General features: G+C 41.6%; 2 protein-coding genes across 2 annotated transcripts in view; both read right to left on the reverse strand.

Moving 5' to 3' along the window:
• DNAH1 (dynein axonemal heavy chain 1) overlaps positions 1-17,317 on the reverse strand; it is a 139,761-nt gene that overhangs the window by 104,651 nt on the left and 17,793 nt on the right. Inside the window, exons 4-10 of the mRNA XM_044676631.1 lie at positions 15,748-15,904; positions 13,424-13,556; positions 10,715-10,876; positions 9,750-10,002; positions 9,050-9,207; positions 6,718-6,929; positions 4,235-4,533 (exon numbers count right to left, since the gene is read on the reverse strand). Coding sequence (XP_044532566.1) covers positions 4,235-4,533; positions 6,718-6,929; positions 9,050-9,207; positions 9,750-10,002; positions 10,715-10,876; positions 13,424-13,556; positions 15,748-15,904 — 1,374 coding nt within the window. The remainder of the gene's footprint in view (positions 1-4,234; positions 4,534-6,717; positions 6,930-9,049; positions 9,208-9,749; positions 10,003-10,714; positions 10,877-13,423; positions 13,557-15,747; positions 15,905-17,317) is intronic.
• LOC123245412 (tyrosine-protein kinase Yes-like) lies at positions 691-2,310 on the reverse strand. Its single transcript, XM_044674334.1, is given in 3 exon segments — positions 691-931; positions 933-1,959; positions 1,962-2,310. Coding segments are annotated over 3 exon segments (1,617 nt in total).

Here is a 17,317-nt window from a genome sequence, read left to right on the forward strand (position 1 = left end):
CTATTTTCCAGTTACATTAAAATAAGTATTAACAGTGCATTATGCTTTCCAATTTCATTGCCTGACACCTAACACTTAATCAAGTTATATACTGTTTAGATTTATTTTTCTTCTTTCCAAAACCTGGATTATCTCATGCAAAAGGAAAATTAAATCAATGTTATAGATTTATCTATCAAATATGATAAAATTTTATTAAAATTATGAATGGAGAAAATTTTACACAACTGGAATGGAAATGTTTGGTCCAATACCAAAAAGTTCCTTGGTTTAAAATTATACTGAAAGTGTCATTTTGCATTTGTGTTTATCTCCCAGGTTTATACATAATGCTAAACAGTTTCCCCTAATGTCGAAATTCTGAGTTTGGGGGAAATAAAGAAAAGAAGGGATTTACAAATAGTAGCCTTGTTGCTATTCATTATCATGCCAACACTCATACTGTCATTAGTATCTTAGTTAAACTTCCTTTGGACCCTGAAATAAATTGGAAAATTGCATCATTGGTTCTTTAGAGTTTAACACTTAAAAAGTGGTTTTGTGCAACTGTATCTGGAATTCCAGTTTGCCATGAAAAGCATGCAGAGTGGAGAAGATTTTCTTCTTTAGATTCCTTTACGTAAGTGAGGAAACTCTACACAAGTTCTTTTACATTTTGGCAAATTTGTGCATATAGTGTAGGGTTGTGACTTATAAATTGTCACCTGGCTGGTACTGTGGTTCTGTAGCAGTAAAGTAGTCTTCTAAGAAGGACTGAATATATTCAAATGTTGGTCTTTCATCAGGATCCTTCTTCCAACAAAGGTTCATCAGCTCATGGAGAGATTCTGGGCAGCCCTGAGGACAAGGCATCCTGTATCCCCGTTCTACCTGTTCCAAGACTTCACGATTTACCATCCCTGGATATGGCACTCTACCCTTTGTTACAAGTTGTTAGTAGAATTCCAAGTGACCAAACATCAGATTTAATTGTGAAACGACCATATAATGCAGCCTCAGGAGCTGTCCACTTGATTGGAAATTTGGCTCCTTGTCTTGCAGTGTATTCATTATCTTCAATTAGCCTGGCTAATCCAAAATCTGCTATTTTACAAACAAGATTATCTCCTACAAGGATGTTAGCTGCTCGAAGATCTCGGTGGATATAGTTCATTCTTTCAATATATGCCATACCATCAGCAATCTGTGCTGCCATATCAACCAGTTGTGGGAGCTTCAAATGCTTTCCATCTCCTTCCTTAAAGAAATCTAATAAGCTTCCTTTTGACATAAATTCAGTGACAATATAAATTGGTTCCTCAGAAACAACAGCATATAATGGAACAAGTTTGTCATGTCTTAGTTTCTTCATGATCTGAGCTTCCTGAAGAAAAGCTTCTGGCATCATTGTACCAGGCTTTAGTGTTTTAATTGCTACCTTTGTCGTCCCATTCCATGTTCCCATCCATACTTCACCAAAACATCCTTGTCCTAGCTTAACTTCTAGATGAAACGATTCTCGAGGAATTTCCCAAGCATCTTTTGCCAAACCTTGAGTCTGAGGTTTCACAGTAGGACACACAGTTGTTAACTAATGGCACAAGCCATCAGCATGTTCTGTGTAGTGTTTGACTAGTTTTTGTAAAGTATCAAATTGTGCTCTGGTTGTGATATAATATCCACCATTGTCAAGTTTCCGAATTTTGTAGTGTTTAAAATTGTCACCCCTTATCTCATCCCAGTCACGAATAGAAAGGGAAAAAGCACCTTTGGTGGTTTCACTTTCTCTTACTAAGAAGATACCTCGTTGGTTCCCAGGATTTAGAAGTAGTCTTTCAGCATCTTTTCTGCCCATTTTGCCAAAATACCATTCTTCTGCCTGAATGGAGTCGGCAGGAGCTACATAATTGCTAGGGATATATCCTGTCTTTCCTATAGCTATAGATCTTGCTTCCCACCAGTCTCCTTCTGTATTATTATTTGAAATATTTCACTCTTCTTAAAAGAAAGATCTTCTGTAGTTCTAGCTTCATAATCATATAAGGCCACAAATATAGTAACACCACCTGTTAGACCAGTAGAATGTGGACTTGGCATAGATGAAAAGGCAGAAGTAGCACCTCCAAAAGGTGTCATTCCTGCTGAACCTCCAAATGGTGCCATGGAATGACTGGAAAAATTAACAGTTGATCCCTTTACTGAAGATGACTGGCACCCTAAGGTAAGTTCTGATCCAAAATGACCAACATTTATACTAATAGGCTCTAAATTGCTTTCGGTTCCATATTTCATAGCTGGATCTTTGTCTTCCTTACTTTTAACACACCCCATTGCTGATTCTGCTCTTGTCCGCCAACATGAGTGGCGGCTGCGGTGGTGGCTACGGTTGGAAGATGAAGAGGAGATGAAAGCTAGGTGGAGGCGAGAGCCGCGGGATCCAGGCAGGCAGCGGGACCTCCCTCTCCCTCCGCCGCCCTCACCGCCTCCTCCACCTCCTCCGTGAGTGCCAGTCCTCCCCTTCCTATTTTTCCAGTCTTCTTACTCCTTTCCATGCCCTCTGTCATCTAGTGAAACTGGCCTCCTCCCTTCCTATTCCTTGCACACAGTTCTCCATCTCCTGACTCCAGACATTTTTATTGGTTAGCCTCCATTCCTAGAATGTTCTCCCTCTTTATCTCTATCTTCTAGCTTCCTTCAACTCCCAGCTAAAATCCCACTTTCTGCAAGAGCCTTTCCCAGTCCTCAATCTTAAGACCTTTCCCAATTTATCCTGGGCAGGTCTTGTGTGTACATAGTTGTTTTTCATGTTGTCTCCTCTTGTTATGAGCTTCTTAAAAGCAGGGGCTGTTTTTTGGCTTTCCTTGTATCTCCAGTGCTTACAGAGCTTGACACACAGTGGGCACTGAATAAAGGATGGATGACTTGACTTTGTGCTTGTCTTGAGCACAGATAGCTAAAAGGGTACCAGCAGCTCTGTTGAGTAGTCTTCCACAGGGGCCCCTAAAAAGACTGTCCTGTGTGCCTTTAGTTGACTTTGATCTCCCAAGACTTGGTTTCCCCCTCTTCTCAGAGCCTGAGTCTGAAGAAGTCCATGCCAGCTTTTGATTTCTTTGTTCCAAGACCCTGAAAGCTAAGCTGGCTATACATTTCTCTTTTAAGTTGTAGGCCTGTGGGCCCCTCCTTATCACTCTACATGTGGAATATTTGTACTATGAAATTCCCAATCCCATCATCAACAATCAGCTGAGACATTTCAAGCCTTGAATGGTCTTTTGTTCTACCCGTGGATATGGAACCTCCAACTGCCCCACCCTGGGCCTAGATTTATTCCTAAGCTTTTTATGGAACCACTTGAAAGCCTCTCTCTCTACTCACTAACCCAGGAGGCAACAGAGCAATGCTTAGGTGGATGAGAAACCACTCAGTCTGCAAAAGCTTAAAAATTAACAGACTAGGGGTATAATCAAACAAGAAAGCAGATCCCCACAGGATTCTTAGGATATATTCTTAAGTTCCTGGAAAGCTATGCATAGAAAACAAGTTAACAGGAGAATTTCCGGGGAAGCCTAGTGTCTCCTAGAGAATCTGAGGACTAAATGTTATTCCTGTCTCCCTATATAGAATGCCCACTAGTACCTTCCCAGAAGTAGAGAAGTGGCTACCAGTCCTTATTTGTGTGGCATCCACAGCTGCCAGTCTAGATTCTCTACTCAAAGTCCCCTCCTAACACCTTTATGGGCAAATAATAAGTACAGAAGGGGTAAAGATCCAGGGCTCTAAGTGAGCCTCCCACCCAGACAATGCCTGGGGTGAAGGAGCTGAAGAGGCAACACCAATGTCCCCTGAAGGCCTTTTGGAAGCAAGGTCTCTAAAGATTATAACAATGGCCCAAGAAGCAGAAGCAATCCAACTCAAGTAATTCAGTATTCAACATATACTGTAAAAAGATGGACATGTCTTGTTAACTATCCACAATTCTCCAGGAGATATTGGTGCATGTCTCCAGTACTATTCTATAAACCAATGACAGTTAATGGCAGTCTCTTGAAATCTTTAAGCCCTGTTACTTTCTCAGGTCATCCAAACTTGATTGGCTATGGGCCATAACTATCTGTATCCTCCCACATCCCCACCTTAGACCTGTTTCTGGGCCACAGGACTAAGGCACCATCAATAGCACCTGGCATCCTTGCCTTCTCTGCTAGCCCTGGGCTGGTGGCAGGCAGATATAATAAGCTACTTTCTCTCCTCTCACTTGTATGGACTGTTGATGAGATCGGAACCCCAGACCAGGTCCTCACGACAGCCTAGGACGCTGTAGCAGGCATCCAGGATAAACTGAGTAAAATTGACCAGAGAGTCCTGGACAAGGAATCGGATAGAGTCTTGCAGGGTATACTTGATAAGTTCCATCAGTTTGTGAAGCTTGGACATCTGGTATACTTCCCAGTTGGTCTCATAGAGGTTATACCAGCCTTTGCTCATGTCCCTCAAGCTACTCCTGATTGCAACCTTTAGAGTGCTGACCCAGCTATCCTTCAGGAACATCTGAACCTAGAGGAAAGGGGCCAAGAAAACAAGATCTTGTAAAAACAGCCCTGATACAAAATAAATCCACAATATAATCAGTATTTCTCTACAATAATAATAAAAGCCAGGAGAAAATGATGGAAAGAAAATCCTCTTCAAAATAACTAAAAAATGATAAAATTTCTGGTAATCAACCTACCAACACATACTCGGCATTTATAGCAATATAATTATTAAATATTCTTTATCAGTAAAGGAAGATCTAAATAATTATACTAAAATTCATTGGTGCTGTTTGTGCTATACCAATAGAATGCCACAGAGAGTGTTGTCTCATCAAACAAAAAAGGAGTTACTTTGCAGAACTAGATAAAATTACAACAAGATTAGTTTAAGGGGAAAAAATCTAGAATTTCTGGGGGAAATAAAAAAAGTAGGAAAGAATGAGGTTTAGCAAATCTAGATCTCAAACTATATTAATAATAATCACTAGAACTATATGATGCTGGCTAAACTACCATAAAAGAGATCCGTGGAACAGACTAGATAAATAAGAGTTAGAAACAATGTAATTCTTAATAGGCCAGTGTTCAATAACATGAGGAGGGACTTCTCCAGAAGATGTCACTGAAATATTTTTTTTAAAATAATACTGGGGGGAAAAAAATAAACCTTCACTACAATAGAGGACTTTCAAGCATTGCTAATGAAAGACCAGAGATGAAAAGAAACTAACTTGCAGACACAGGAGTCAAGAAAAATCAAGAAAGGTAAATGTATTTGACTAATTGGAAAGAGCTAATAGATAACTCCAATAGAGAGAAGAGGCAAGTGTTTTCAGAATAGATCATTTTCAAGGGTCACATGGAATTAAATAAAACAAATACAAGACTTAGATTTGTCCTTCTTCCATTTTGTGGTTTTAGAAGGGAAAGGAAAAAGGGAGAAAAAGGAATATACTAGAGAAAAAAAGAAGGGAAAGGAAATTATAATTGCAAATAAATGGGATGTAACAGCAGAAAAGTCTACAAATATGTAGAAAAGAAGTGAAAAGAGCATCAGCACTAGATAAAATCAAACACAATAGCAATATGTGAAACTCAATAGTGAAAAAGGAATGGGTTTGGGGAAAAGGGTTATCAGGATAGAAAAGGTAGAAGAATAGCCATAAGCAAAACAAATTTTATCTTCATAACCTTAATCAAAACAGCAGGATTAAAAAAAAAAAAAGAAAAAGTGTAAGAAATATAGGGGTATGGGCTTAGTGAAAAAAGGAAGGGGGAATGGGGACTGAGCAGATTTCTTCTTTTTCTCTACTCCACACAAGAGAAAAAAATTAAATGGTACAAAAAACCATGATGGAGAAAAATATACAGTTAAAAGTCATCATAGTGAATGTAAATGGGATGAACTCACCCACAAAAGAGAGAAAGGTAACAGAATTGAATTAGAAAGCAGAATTTAGCAATGTTTACCAAAAAATATATTTGAAACAAAAAAATTCATGGAATCAAATTGAAGAGTCACAATAGAATTTATTCTACTTCAGATAAAATTCAAAAAATCAGAGGAAATAATCATGATCTCAGATAAGGCAAAAGTGAAAAATAGACATGGTTCAAACAGATAAGCATAGAAATTCCATATGCTTAAAGTGGGTTGGTCAATAAACATTTATTAAGTATTCCCTACATGCCAGGTCCTATGCTAAGCTCTGGAAACACAAAGAAAAACCAAAAACTATCCCTGCTCAAAAAGAGCCCACAGTCTAATGGGGGAGACAACATGAATATGAACAACTATATAAAAACAAGATAGAGAATAAATTGGAGGTGAACAATAGAGAGAAGGCATTGGCATTAAGATGGGACATTAGCTGGAACTTGAAAGAATCCAAGGAAGCCAGAAGGGAGAATGAGGAGGGAGATGATTCCAGGCATATAGAGCAGCCAGTGAAAATGTCTAGAATCTAGAGATAGGAATTTCTTGTTTGAGGAACCACGAGGAGACCAATGTCAATGGATCATAGAGTATGCAGGAGGCGTAAGGTATAAGAGTAGAAAGGTAGGAAAGGGCCAAGGACTTTGAATGCCAAACAGAGGATTTTGTATTTGATCCTGGGATAGGGACCCACTGGAGTTTATTAAGTTGTGGAGAGGGGCACTGACATTGTTAAATATATCAACTTCCTTAAACTATCCCGCTCACCTGGGAAAACATCTGGGACTGGATCTGTTCAAATTCCTCCAACCGCCCAAACTTGGACAGAGTATAATGGAACAGAGTCATAGCTGTCACCTTGTTACATTCAGCCCGTACTTTGCCCAGGGCCGTGATGACCTCTGTTCGGGTGAGCAAGGACACAAAAGTGAAGGCCTCCTTCTGATCCAGAAAGGGATATTCAGGCATATCAACAAGTCCTGGGTAGAAGACAAAGAGATGGATCCTTAAGGAAGCAGCTTAGGGAGAATCTGTATCATTCCCTCAAAGGTGGCACTTTGGGATCACAAAATCAAATTTCTTTTAGCTTTTGAAGGATGGGAAATGAAATACAATTTGGAAAAACTAGATCTTCCCTGAAATAAGAATTATTACTCAGAACAGCATCAGCCAAACACCAGACTCTCATAGACTACTGAACTCTGAGGCTCTTAGTTCATTCAATAAACATTTTTTATTTAGTATTTCTGATCTGCAGGGCCTTAAAATGACCTGCTCCCTAAGTTAGCCTCCAGTTCCAGGACCAGAGCAGGGCTTCTGGGGTTCTCACACTTGTTCAGAGACCCACCCGACTCCTTGGGACCATCACTATATCCCAGCGCAGGGATGGCCTGTGTAGCAGTTTTTGAAAGGCAGGAGAGGATAGGGGTTAAGACTTTGTATCCCTATACGTGGGGCACAAACAACTTTATCCATCTGTTGGCTATATCGGTTTGTACAGCAAAGCCCAGAGCAGGCTTCTGCTGCCTGCTTCCCATCCACATCTCTCCTTCATTTCAGGCTTCTCAGAACTGATCCTCTGCCAAATCTTCAGGCAACAACAAACAATTCAAGCGATGATGGGAAAAGAGATGAAAGAACATAAAGTCATTTGTGTTTCAGCACTTCCAAGTTTTGTGACAATGGGTCAACGACTTCAACCCTCTGCGTCTCAACTCCCTCCTCTGTATAATGGGCAAAATTATCCTGGTACCCCTCTCCCACTGGGCCTAGTAAGGAAAGTACTGAAGTGCAAAGTGCAAAGTGCTATAACAATACAAGTTTCCCTCTCTTCAGGTAGTCCTAAAGCTTCAGAGCCAGATGGATGGTGGTTTCCAGGAATGATTAACAAAATGGAAATCCTCCTAGGCTGTACTTTGGACACAGCAGGTTCTTGTCAAATATGTGTCTGTACAAATTGAGTCATATTAGGGGGAGAAGGAGAGGCATGGCCAACGTGAAGATTTGTTTTGCTTGATGATACATGTTTGTAACAAGAATTTGTTATCTCAATTTCTCAATGGGGGATGGGAATAGATACAAGGGATTAAAGGCAGATTGGGGGAAATTTTTTAATTTAAAAAATATTTATCAAGGGGGCAGCTGGATAGCTCAGTGGATTGAGAGCCAGGCCTAGAGACGGGAGGTCCCAGGTTCAAATCTGACCTCAGACACTTCCCAGCTGTGTGACCCTGGGCAAGTCACTTGACCCCCCTTGCCTACCCTTACCACTCTTCTGCCTTGGAGCCAATACCCAGTATTGACTCCAAGACGGAAGGTAAGGGTTTAAAATATATATATATTTATTTATCAAATGTTGAAAGAACAGTGCTTTACTTTTTCTTGGGCACGTCATGTCTCTCCTTAAAATGCTCTCTCTCTTCTCTGAAGGCTCCTCTAAGCCAGGTTACTGGCCCATTGGGAAAAAGTCCTATTCTGGAGGCCCCTAACAACCCTTTAGAGGACTGAGAAAGGAATGCACATGGACCCTGGGGCCCCCTGAGTCCACAGGCTATGAAATTTCCTGAAAGTTGAAGTCCACTCCCAAATCCCAAAACACACCATAAATATGCAAGTGGAAACCAGCATTCTCTAGCCAAAAAGAAGCCAGTTCTCACGAGCCCTCTATAAAGCAGAAGAAACAAGGACAAAGAACAGGTGGCAGGGGCCTGGGTTCTTGGGGCCACAGTGACTTGATTTCACTACCTGCCAACTAAGTCTAAGTCTAGAATCAGCTCTCAAGGACTTGAGAAGATAACCTGCAAAATACTTTTATTTTTCTTTTGGACACATTCAAAGATTCTCCCTGTGGGTGTTGTGTTCTAATGCTGCTCTGAAGATTAATTTTTCCCAAACCTTCACCATCTCATGGAGAAGCAAATGAAGGGGCCTGCAGATGAGGAAGCTGCTATGAGAATTACACAATCAGAAATGGCCACCAAGCAAACAAAGATGAGATGTGACCCAGGGCTGGTAGGAGAACTTGGTAAATGAGTTTGAGACCCAGAGGACACCAGGCAATCCAGGCCTGCAGACAACTGAGCTGCCACCAACTCCATACCTCGCTCAGGCACTTTCTCCTCCACTTTATCTGGTAAAGTAACATAGGAAAATGTTTCTGGTTTGGCGGCTACAATCCGGTCAAAATTGATCTTGTTCATGGTTCGTTCATAGTCCAGGTTTGCCTCCTTGGCCAAAGTGACCAGCTGTTCTAGGACTCTGTGACACAAGAAAAGAGGAAGTTAAGAGAAGGAAGGAGCTCTGCACCCTGGCCTGCCCTAAAACTGCCTTGGGCATTCTTCTGGGGTGGGTTTAGGGGCCACTGAGCAGGAAGTGAGCAAGTTATCTAAAGTTATCTAAGGAGTTGGGCTAGGGCAAAACTGCTTAATGCTTCTGTCAGCATCTCATGGATGGATGGATGCTCAGTGGATTCAGTGTGCCTTTCACTTCTGGGGAGTTCCTTTTTAGCTAGTGTGGTTCTGAGCTCCTTCTGGGCTCTGGTTCCGTGTCCCTCCAAATAAGTCAGACTAACCATAGCCTATCAACCATCCCCATCCCCATTTTGTCAGGTTGTAGCAAATTGAGTCTAAGCAGCTAGAGCCCATTAAATGTCGACCAGAAAGGATTAGCCTGATCATACATTGCTCATCTTCCAAGGCTCCTATCCTGACAGGGATTCTTGGTCCTGGGATGGTGGGTCTCAAGCTTTTTCCAGAACCCACCCAACTCCCTGCCTGGGGCAGAGGGAAGGAGATATTTACGAAGCCCCTTTCCGCATCCTGGGGGTGCTCATGGTCCGCTGCTTGATCATGTCCAGGCTCTGTTCACTGAGGACCCTCAGACCCTCAGTGGGCATACAGTCTATATACAGGTTGTACAGAAGGAGGGCCTCCGTCTTCTTTCGGAGCAAATTAGCTGCGACAACACGCTGTGTAAACACACGTGGATCCTCTGCACAAAAGAGCAACTGGATCCGGGGAATCCAAAACTGACAAGGCAAAAGGAGGGCTCTCCCTGGGAGGAAGACACACAATGGGAGGGAGATGTGATCAGACCCTTGAGTATTCTTAAAACTTCCTGAAGAATGGGAACTAAAGAGTTTGTCCTTAGCCCCAATACCACCAGGTTGAATTCTGATGACCACGTGCTCAGAAAAACAATGCCACGTGGTGAGACCCCTGGACCTCTTGCCCCTGTTTGGTAACCTGGGTTCTAATTTCAGCTCTACCATCATCTAGCTATGTGACTTTGAGCAAATCATTTCCAATCATTAGGGCTCTATTTCCCCTTCTGAAACATGGAGACTATTCCTGACCCCTCACAGGGCTATTTTGAGAACCATGAGGTAATGTATATGAATGTACTTTGAAAACTGTTAAATTGTATATAGATGTGAGACCTTATAAATTATCAATGAAGGATATCAATGAATGACCCTAGACTGGTTTGAGGGTAGAAATGAAAGGAAGAGTCAAAGGAGCCCACAAGAGCAGGGACAATCTAAGTCCTTCCTGTTTCCCAAGGCCACAAAATGATCTGTTCATTCAGATGCTGCCTTTCGCCTAGCCATAAGACCTGGTGCCTCACCCAGAAGTCCTTGGTCTAACAGCTGGAAGAATATTAGGATTTTCTAGGAAAAGGCCTCTTCTTTCCTTCTTCCTGAGCCCAGGAAAAAGAGGTATAGCTCCCTAGAAGATCAACCCTGTAAGAAGTCATAAGTATGTACCTTCTGAAGTCATGCCTCCATTCAGGATAGGCTGCCCCATATCATCTCGAATCAGGCCCCTTTCATCTGTCTTATGCACCAAATACAATTTCTTCTGCAAGTCATAATCCAAAACCCCAACATGATTCCATTCGTAAATCAACTGGTTGCTCTTAGGATCCTCTAGAATGAGAAAAACCCCACACAAGGTTGGATTAAGGGTAATGTCTTCTGGATGATAGTCTTGAGGATGGCAGGGAATATGCAGGAGTCGGGGTAGGGGGTACAGCTCCCTTTCCCTCCCTCCCTGAGTCCCAGTAGAGCCTGGACTGCTACTTCTGTTAACAGCTACAAGATGTCTTCTGTTCAAAGTCCTCAGAAGAGAGATATACAGAAAGGGAAAGAGCTCAGATCTCCTTCTCTAGCCTTTCCCCACCAGTTTTCCAGGACAGTTCTGGAAGCTGATAAAAAAGAGGCATGATATTCTTTCTTTCCATTTTATCTTCTAATGTATTCTCCGAGAAAGGGAAGACAACACACTGTGTGTTAGATCATCTAGAATAAAGTAAATGGGAATGGCCCCAGTTGGGCCTGATTTCAATTGGGTGAGCTATAAAGAACCCACAATACAAAAATCCTATTAACTGACTAACATATAGCTCCTCTTTTATAGATTCCCATATGAGGAAGGAATCTCAAGTAGTCTCTGTAGAATATAAGCTCCCAGGAAAATGTAAGTCTCTCCAGGGCAAGGACTAGATCATTTTTCTCTCTGTATCCACAACCCCTAGTTGAGTGTTTTGTACATAAGAAGCACTTAATAAATGCTTATGAATCAATGAAGTTCAAGTAAAAGACAAACCAACTAAAAGAGAAGGCTGCCTGTCCTCTTTTGAGCATAAATACCTGAACTTGAAGCTATTTCTAAGTCATTTCAAGCCTTACTCTCCTGGGTTGTTTATCCTTGTCCAGACTATCCATGGGAGACATTTTCCTACTAGTCACTGAAGGCCAAGTAGAACTGAGCAAAACGTCTTAGTTTGATCAGAAGACACAGAAAAGAGACTGGATTTTCACTTAGTAGGTACAGTAAGAAATATGAGACTGGTAAATGTTCAGTTTTAAAGGGAGGACGCCTAAATTCTTTGTTCCGATCCCCTACAGAACTGTGAGATAAGCCTCGCCACTCTGGCTTCCAACCTGTGTCTGGCTATTTGTTTCCCCCCCACTCAGAAGCATATGACTGTGGTGGAGCCTGTCCTTAGATCAGAAAGATCACACTTCTGTGGGCTTACCTATTCCTCTGTGCTGTTCCCTGGATTGCCTCCTTTGAAATCTGTTCTCTGAAGTTCTCAAGCCTTTTGGCCAGAGCTAGCCTGACTACATGGCATCAGATTCCTGTGTTCCCCTCACAGTTCCAGAGGGGATCGGAACAAAGAATCTAGGTGTCTTTAATGTGATGCTGTCTTCACAACCCTAGACAACAATGTGCTGCAGTCTGTCTTCTATGGAGAAAGGAACCATCAAACCCTTTTAAGACTAAACATGTACCTTATTGTACCCACTAAGTGAAAATCTAATCTCATTTCTGTGTCTGTCTGTCCCCTAATGAGTCTGGATACAGACTAAGAATCCTTGGTCTAGAGGCATCAGAAAGGTACCTTGAATGGAAGCAGATGCACACACTGCTGTCCTGCTTAAAGGATACATAAAACCCAGGGAATGGGTTCCTAGGGCCTGAGGCTACTTCCAGGATAACAGAATTGTGGGGAATAAGCTCTTGCCCTGTGGTCTAGAAAAGCCGCCTGTGAAAGCTCCCCTTGGCTAAAACTCTTGTTCTCCAGGACCTTTTCCAGACATGGTTCTGCCAGGTCAGCAGCCCTCCTTGGAGGTATGGGAATTGTGGGAACTGCATGAACCATACTCACTCCATTTTCAGACTTAATTCTGGATCTAGCACAGTCTTTTTCTATTCAATTATGGGTCTAGTCCAATTCCTTTCGGTTGAAAAACCTTTGTTCCAGTGTGGGAATTGTGAGAAAACTTTCTTGCATTGTTTGAACCTCCCCTTGTGTGACTGGGAAGCTAGAACCTCTCTCCCAGTTGCTTAGAGACCTTTAACTAAGGATCTCGGTTATGCTGACCAAAACCCAGTCACATTTGATATTGATGCAAAGAGTTTTTTCACAATTATATTTCTCATATGTCATAATCAAGCCCTATGTCTTATCTGAAAAAGGGCCCTATTAGTCAGTCTTTTTCCTTACTTGCCTATAAGCTTTAGCAAGCCAGAGTGGGATCTTGTTTACCTTTTTATCTTCCCCATAGCAAGTGCAATCTCCTGCACTAAGGGAGGACAAGCTGAGTACTGAACTCTAGAAGTCAGAAGACTGAGAGTCTAACCTACCCTCTGTAACCCTGGGCAAGTCCTATCCCTTTTCTTAGTCTCCATGTCCCCATCTGTAAAATGAGAGGTTGGACCAACTGGGTCTCCAGGATACCTTCCAGTCCTTAACAACCCAGGAGTAGACATACAATACCTAATCCAACCCAAAGTACAATGGTAACAATAACAGCTGACTTTAATATTCCAACTTAAAACCTGAAAAGTCCTTTAGAGACATTGTTTCATTTGAGCCTCATACTCAAATTATAATATCTATGCAGGTAGGGACAAAAAGGTTAGAAGGGCTGAGGGATGAGGCAGCTGATTTCGTCATGGTTGCTTACCATGACCCAGGAAATCATCTGTAGGTAAAAGGGCTTTTCCGGGAACTGGTTTTCTGTCTGGACACCCTGGCTCCAGACCCATCGCTAACCACTCTTCAGGGGTTCGGCAGTCAAACTCCTCATCATCAAATATCTAGTGAAAAAGGCAAGACTCAGTGATGGTGGCAAGGGATCTCCCCTGCCATTCAAGGCCACGAAATGAATGAGGCCAGGAAAGAAAATGACCTGGAAACAAAAACATGTGGCCAGGCTTTCTCAATCACATCACAGGGTTCCACTGAAGGGAGAAATCTGAGGGACCAAACTCACACAGAAGGTTGCCCAATATGAAATAATGACAGTTGAATTCCGACACTTCCTTTGTGGCTCTCTAGCAGGTAAACTGAATCAGGACAAATTCATAAAACTAGCAGAATCGTAGACCTGATAGCCAGACTCAAAATCCACTCCCCTAAAAAACTCAAGGAATACCAATCTATTTTAAGAGGAAGAATTCTTAACTATACTTGAGCCAGAGATGACCAAAAAGATAAAATGAACAATTCTAATTACATAAAACTGAAAAGCTTTTACACAAGCAAAATGAATGTAGGTAGGAATAGAAGAGAAGCAGTTAAGTGGGGAAATTTTGGATATCTTCCATAAAGAACTTACAATCACAGCATGTAAGGACAGACAAGAATAAGGAAGTGGTCAAAAGTTGCTAGCAAGCTGTTTTCAAAAGAAGAAATGCATCTATTGGAAACTATATTTAAAAAAAAAAAAATCCAGGGGGCAGCTGGGTAGCTCAGTGGATTGAGAGCCAGGCCTAGAGATGGGAAGTCCTAGGTTCAAATCTGGCCTCAGACATTTCCCAGCCATGTGACTCTGGGCAAGTCACTTGACCCGCATTGCCTTGCCCTTACCACTCTTCTGCCTTGGAGCCAATACATAGTATTGACTCCAAGACGGAAGGTAAGGGTTTAAAAAAAAAATCCAAAATGACTACTGATAAAAGAAATACAAATTAAAACAACTTAGGGATTTCATTCACACCCACCAGAATAGCAAAAATGACAAAATACAAAAATAGCAAATGTTGGAGGGCTATTAGTGGAAAGTAAGGGACATGTTCAAAAGATAAAAAAGAAGAAACATTAAAAATACAGAGAAGAAAACTAAATAAATTCAGAAAGGAGCATAAAGAAGGCAATTTTCTTGTTAAATGTAATGTATGCTTTCAAAAATCAAACAGCACATGGGCAGCTGGGTAGCTCAGTGGATTGAGAGCCAGGCCTAGAGACGGGAGGTCCTAGGTTCAAATCCGGCCTCAGACACTTCCCAGCTGTGTGACCCTGGGCAAGTCACTTGACCCCCATTGCCTACCCTTACCACTCTTCCACCTATAAGTCAATACACAGAAGTTAAGGGTTTAAAAAAAATTTAAAAAATCTAAAAAAAAAAATCAAACAGCATAGCACAAATTTTATTAATGGCCATCAGACAAATCTATGTAGCAATCACTAGGTTCTACCAGCTCCTCTCTACAGATAATTTGAGGTCTGGCTATATTATTTATATCAGCCAAATCAGCCAAATGAGTTATAATCCAAATAAAATCCTGTATCATGCTTATCTGTGGTTGTGCCTCATTTCCCCTACTAGATTGAGCCTCGTTAAAATAGGGATTTCATTATCTTTTCACCCTCATGCCAAGCATAGATCACTGTACTTGGGTGCTCAGTATGTCTGTCGAACAAATGACTGAATGAAAGAATGAATGATCAAGAAGTGGCAAAAAAGCATCCTGGCTGCCTAATTCTAGGACTGAGCTGCAAGAAGCAGAGGTGAAGATAGCAAGCAACTGGTGACATGAAAATAGAGCTCAGGAGATGAGAGCTGACGCAGAGTCAGTGGTACAAATACCCTTGAATCCATGGGAACTAACGGGATCACTGAGAGGTCAGAAAGTGTAGGGAAGAATGTGGGGTTCACTTGCATTCCTAGCAGCTCACTTTCCTCATTTACCTGTCTCTTCCTGTGATAATTTTCTGCTCTACTAATGGAAACCATTCCCTTCTCAATGGATGCTAATGGAAGTTTGGGTGAGCTCTGGGAGTGGACCACACAGCCAGCTACTCCTGTGTTGGGGTGAAAGTCAGAGTCTTTTCTCTCTCCAGAATGAGGGCTTAGAAAGAATGTGAGCTACAAGCCTGTTTTAAGTGCTTGCTATTGGCCTGATTTCTAGCCACCTGGGCTACTGTATGGCCAACATCTCAGAACACTTTCCTAATCTAAGGGCTAAACTCTTCCCTAGAACGGAGCCATTCATGTTGCCTTCTCACCTGCAGGGGTAGATAGATGGGGAAGAGAGGATCCTTTTTCTGCTCAATGGTCTGCATGTTCTTGGGATCTTGGTGTCTGGGCATTAGCAAATTGGAGTCTATACCTTCTGCAGCCAAGAGCTGGTTTATATCTAGCTTCAAATACTGTCGCCTCCTCCTAGAAGGGAGAAAACAGAAGAGATGACAGCACTAGCCAAATAAGTCTTTCACAGACTTCTAGTCATTATTGCAACTGTCTTCCTGGGCATACAGAGACCAGCTGGGGTTCTAGCTAACACTTTCAGGATCCCAAAGTAGAACAAGCCTGTGGGAAGCAGAGGTGACTGGGAACTGGCTGGCAAATCCACCATTACTTCAAGATGTCTCTGGAGTACATGACTGAGGACCAGTGATGGGAACTCTAGATACTCACTTTGGTTCAACTCATCCTAGTCAGTCTCTTCTTACCTAAAAATCAGTATTTTACCTTAAATAATGGAAGTAATTTAGCCACATTATAAAGTCAAAGGGCTGAAATATTTGTTTTTTGTTGTTGTTGTTTTAAATAAAAACCATTTGTCTAATTACTCACATATACAAGGAGCTAAATCAATTGTATAAAAAAATCAAGCCATTCCCCAATTGATAAATGGGCAAGGGACATGAATAGGCAATTTTCAGATAAAGAAATCAAAACTATCAATAAGCACATGAGAAAGTGTTCTAAATCTCTAATAATTAGAGAAATGCAAATCAAAACAACTCTGAGGTATCACCTCACAACCAGCAGATTGGCTAAAATGACAGCAGGGGAGAGTAATGAATATTGGAGGGGATGTGGCAAAATTGGGACACTAATACATTGCTGGTGGAGTTGTGAATTTATCCAACCATTCTGGATGGCAATTTGGAACTATGCCACTAAAAGAATGCCTGCCCTTTGATCCAGCCTTACCATTGCTGAGTTTGTACCCCAAAGAGATAATAGGGGAAAAAACTTGTACAAAAATATTTATAGCCGCACTCTTTGTGGTGGCAAAAAACTGGAAAACAAGGGGATGCCTGTCGATTGGGGAATGGTATATTCTGGTAATGGAATACTATTGTGCTCAAAGGAATAATAAATTGGAGGAATTCCATGTGAACTGGAATGACCTCCAGGAATTGATGCAGAGTGAAAGGAGCAGAACCAAGAGAATATTATACACAGAGATGGATACACTGTGGTAAAATCGAATGTAATGGACTTCTGTACTAGCAGCAATGCAATGACCCAGGACAATTCTGAGGGATTTATGGAAAGGCACACTACCCACATTCAGAGGAAGAACTACAGGAGTGCAAACACTGGAGAAAAACAACTGCTTGAACACATTGGCTGAAGTAGACACGATTTGGATGTAGACTCTTAATGGCCACCCTAGAACAATTATCAATAATATGGATATAGGTCTTGATTGATGACACAGGAAGAAACCAGTGGAAATGTGCGTTGGCTACTGGGGGGGTCGGGGGTGGGGGAGAGGGAGCAAGAACATAAATCATGTAGCCATGTAAAAAATTTTTTCTAAGAAGTAAAAATTTTTTTAAA

Source organism: Gracilinanus agilis, chromosome 1 (genome assembly GCF_016433145.1).
Source record: "Gracilinanus agilis isolate LMUSP501 chromosome 1, AgileGrace, whole genome shotgun sequence".
In the NCBI taxonomy this organism is placed as follows: Eukaryota; Metazoa; Chordata; class Mammalia; order Didelphimorphia; family Didelphidae; genus Gracilinanus; species Gracilinanus agilis.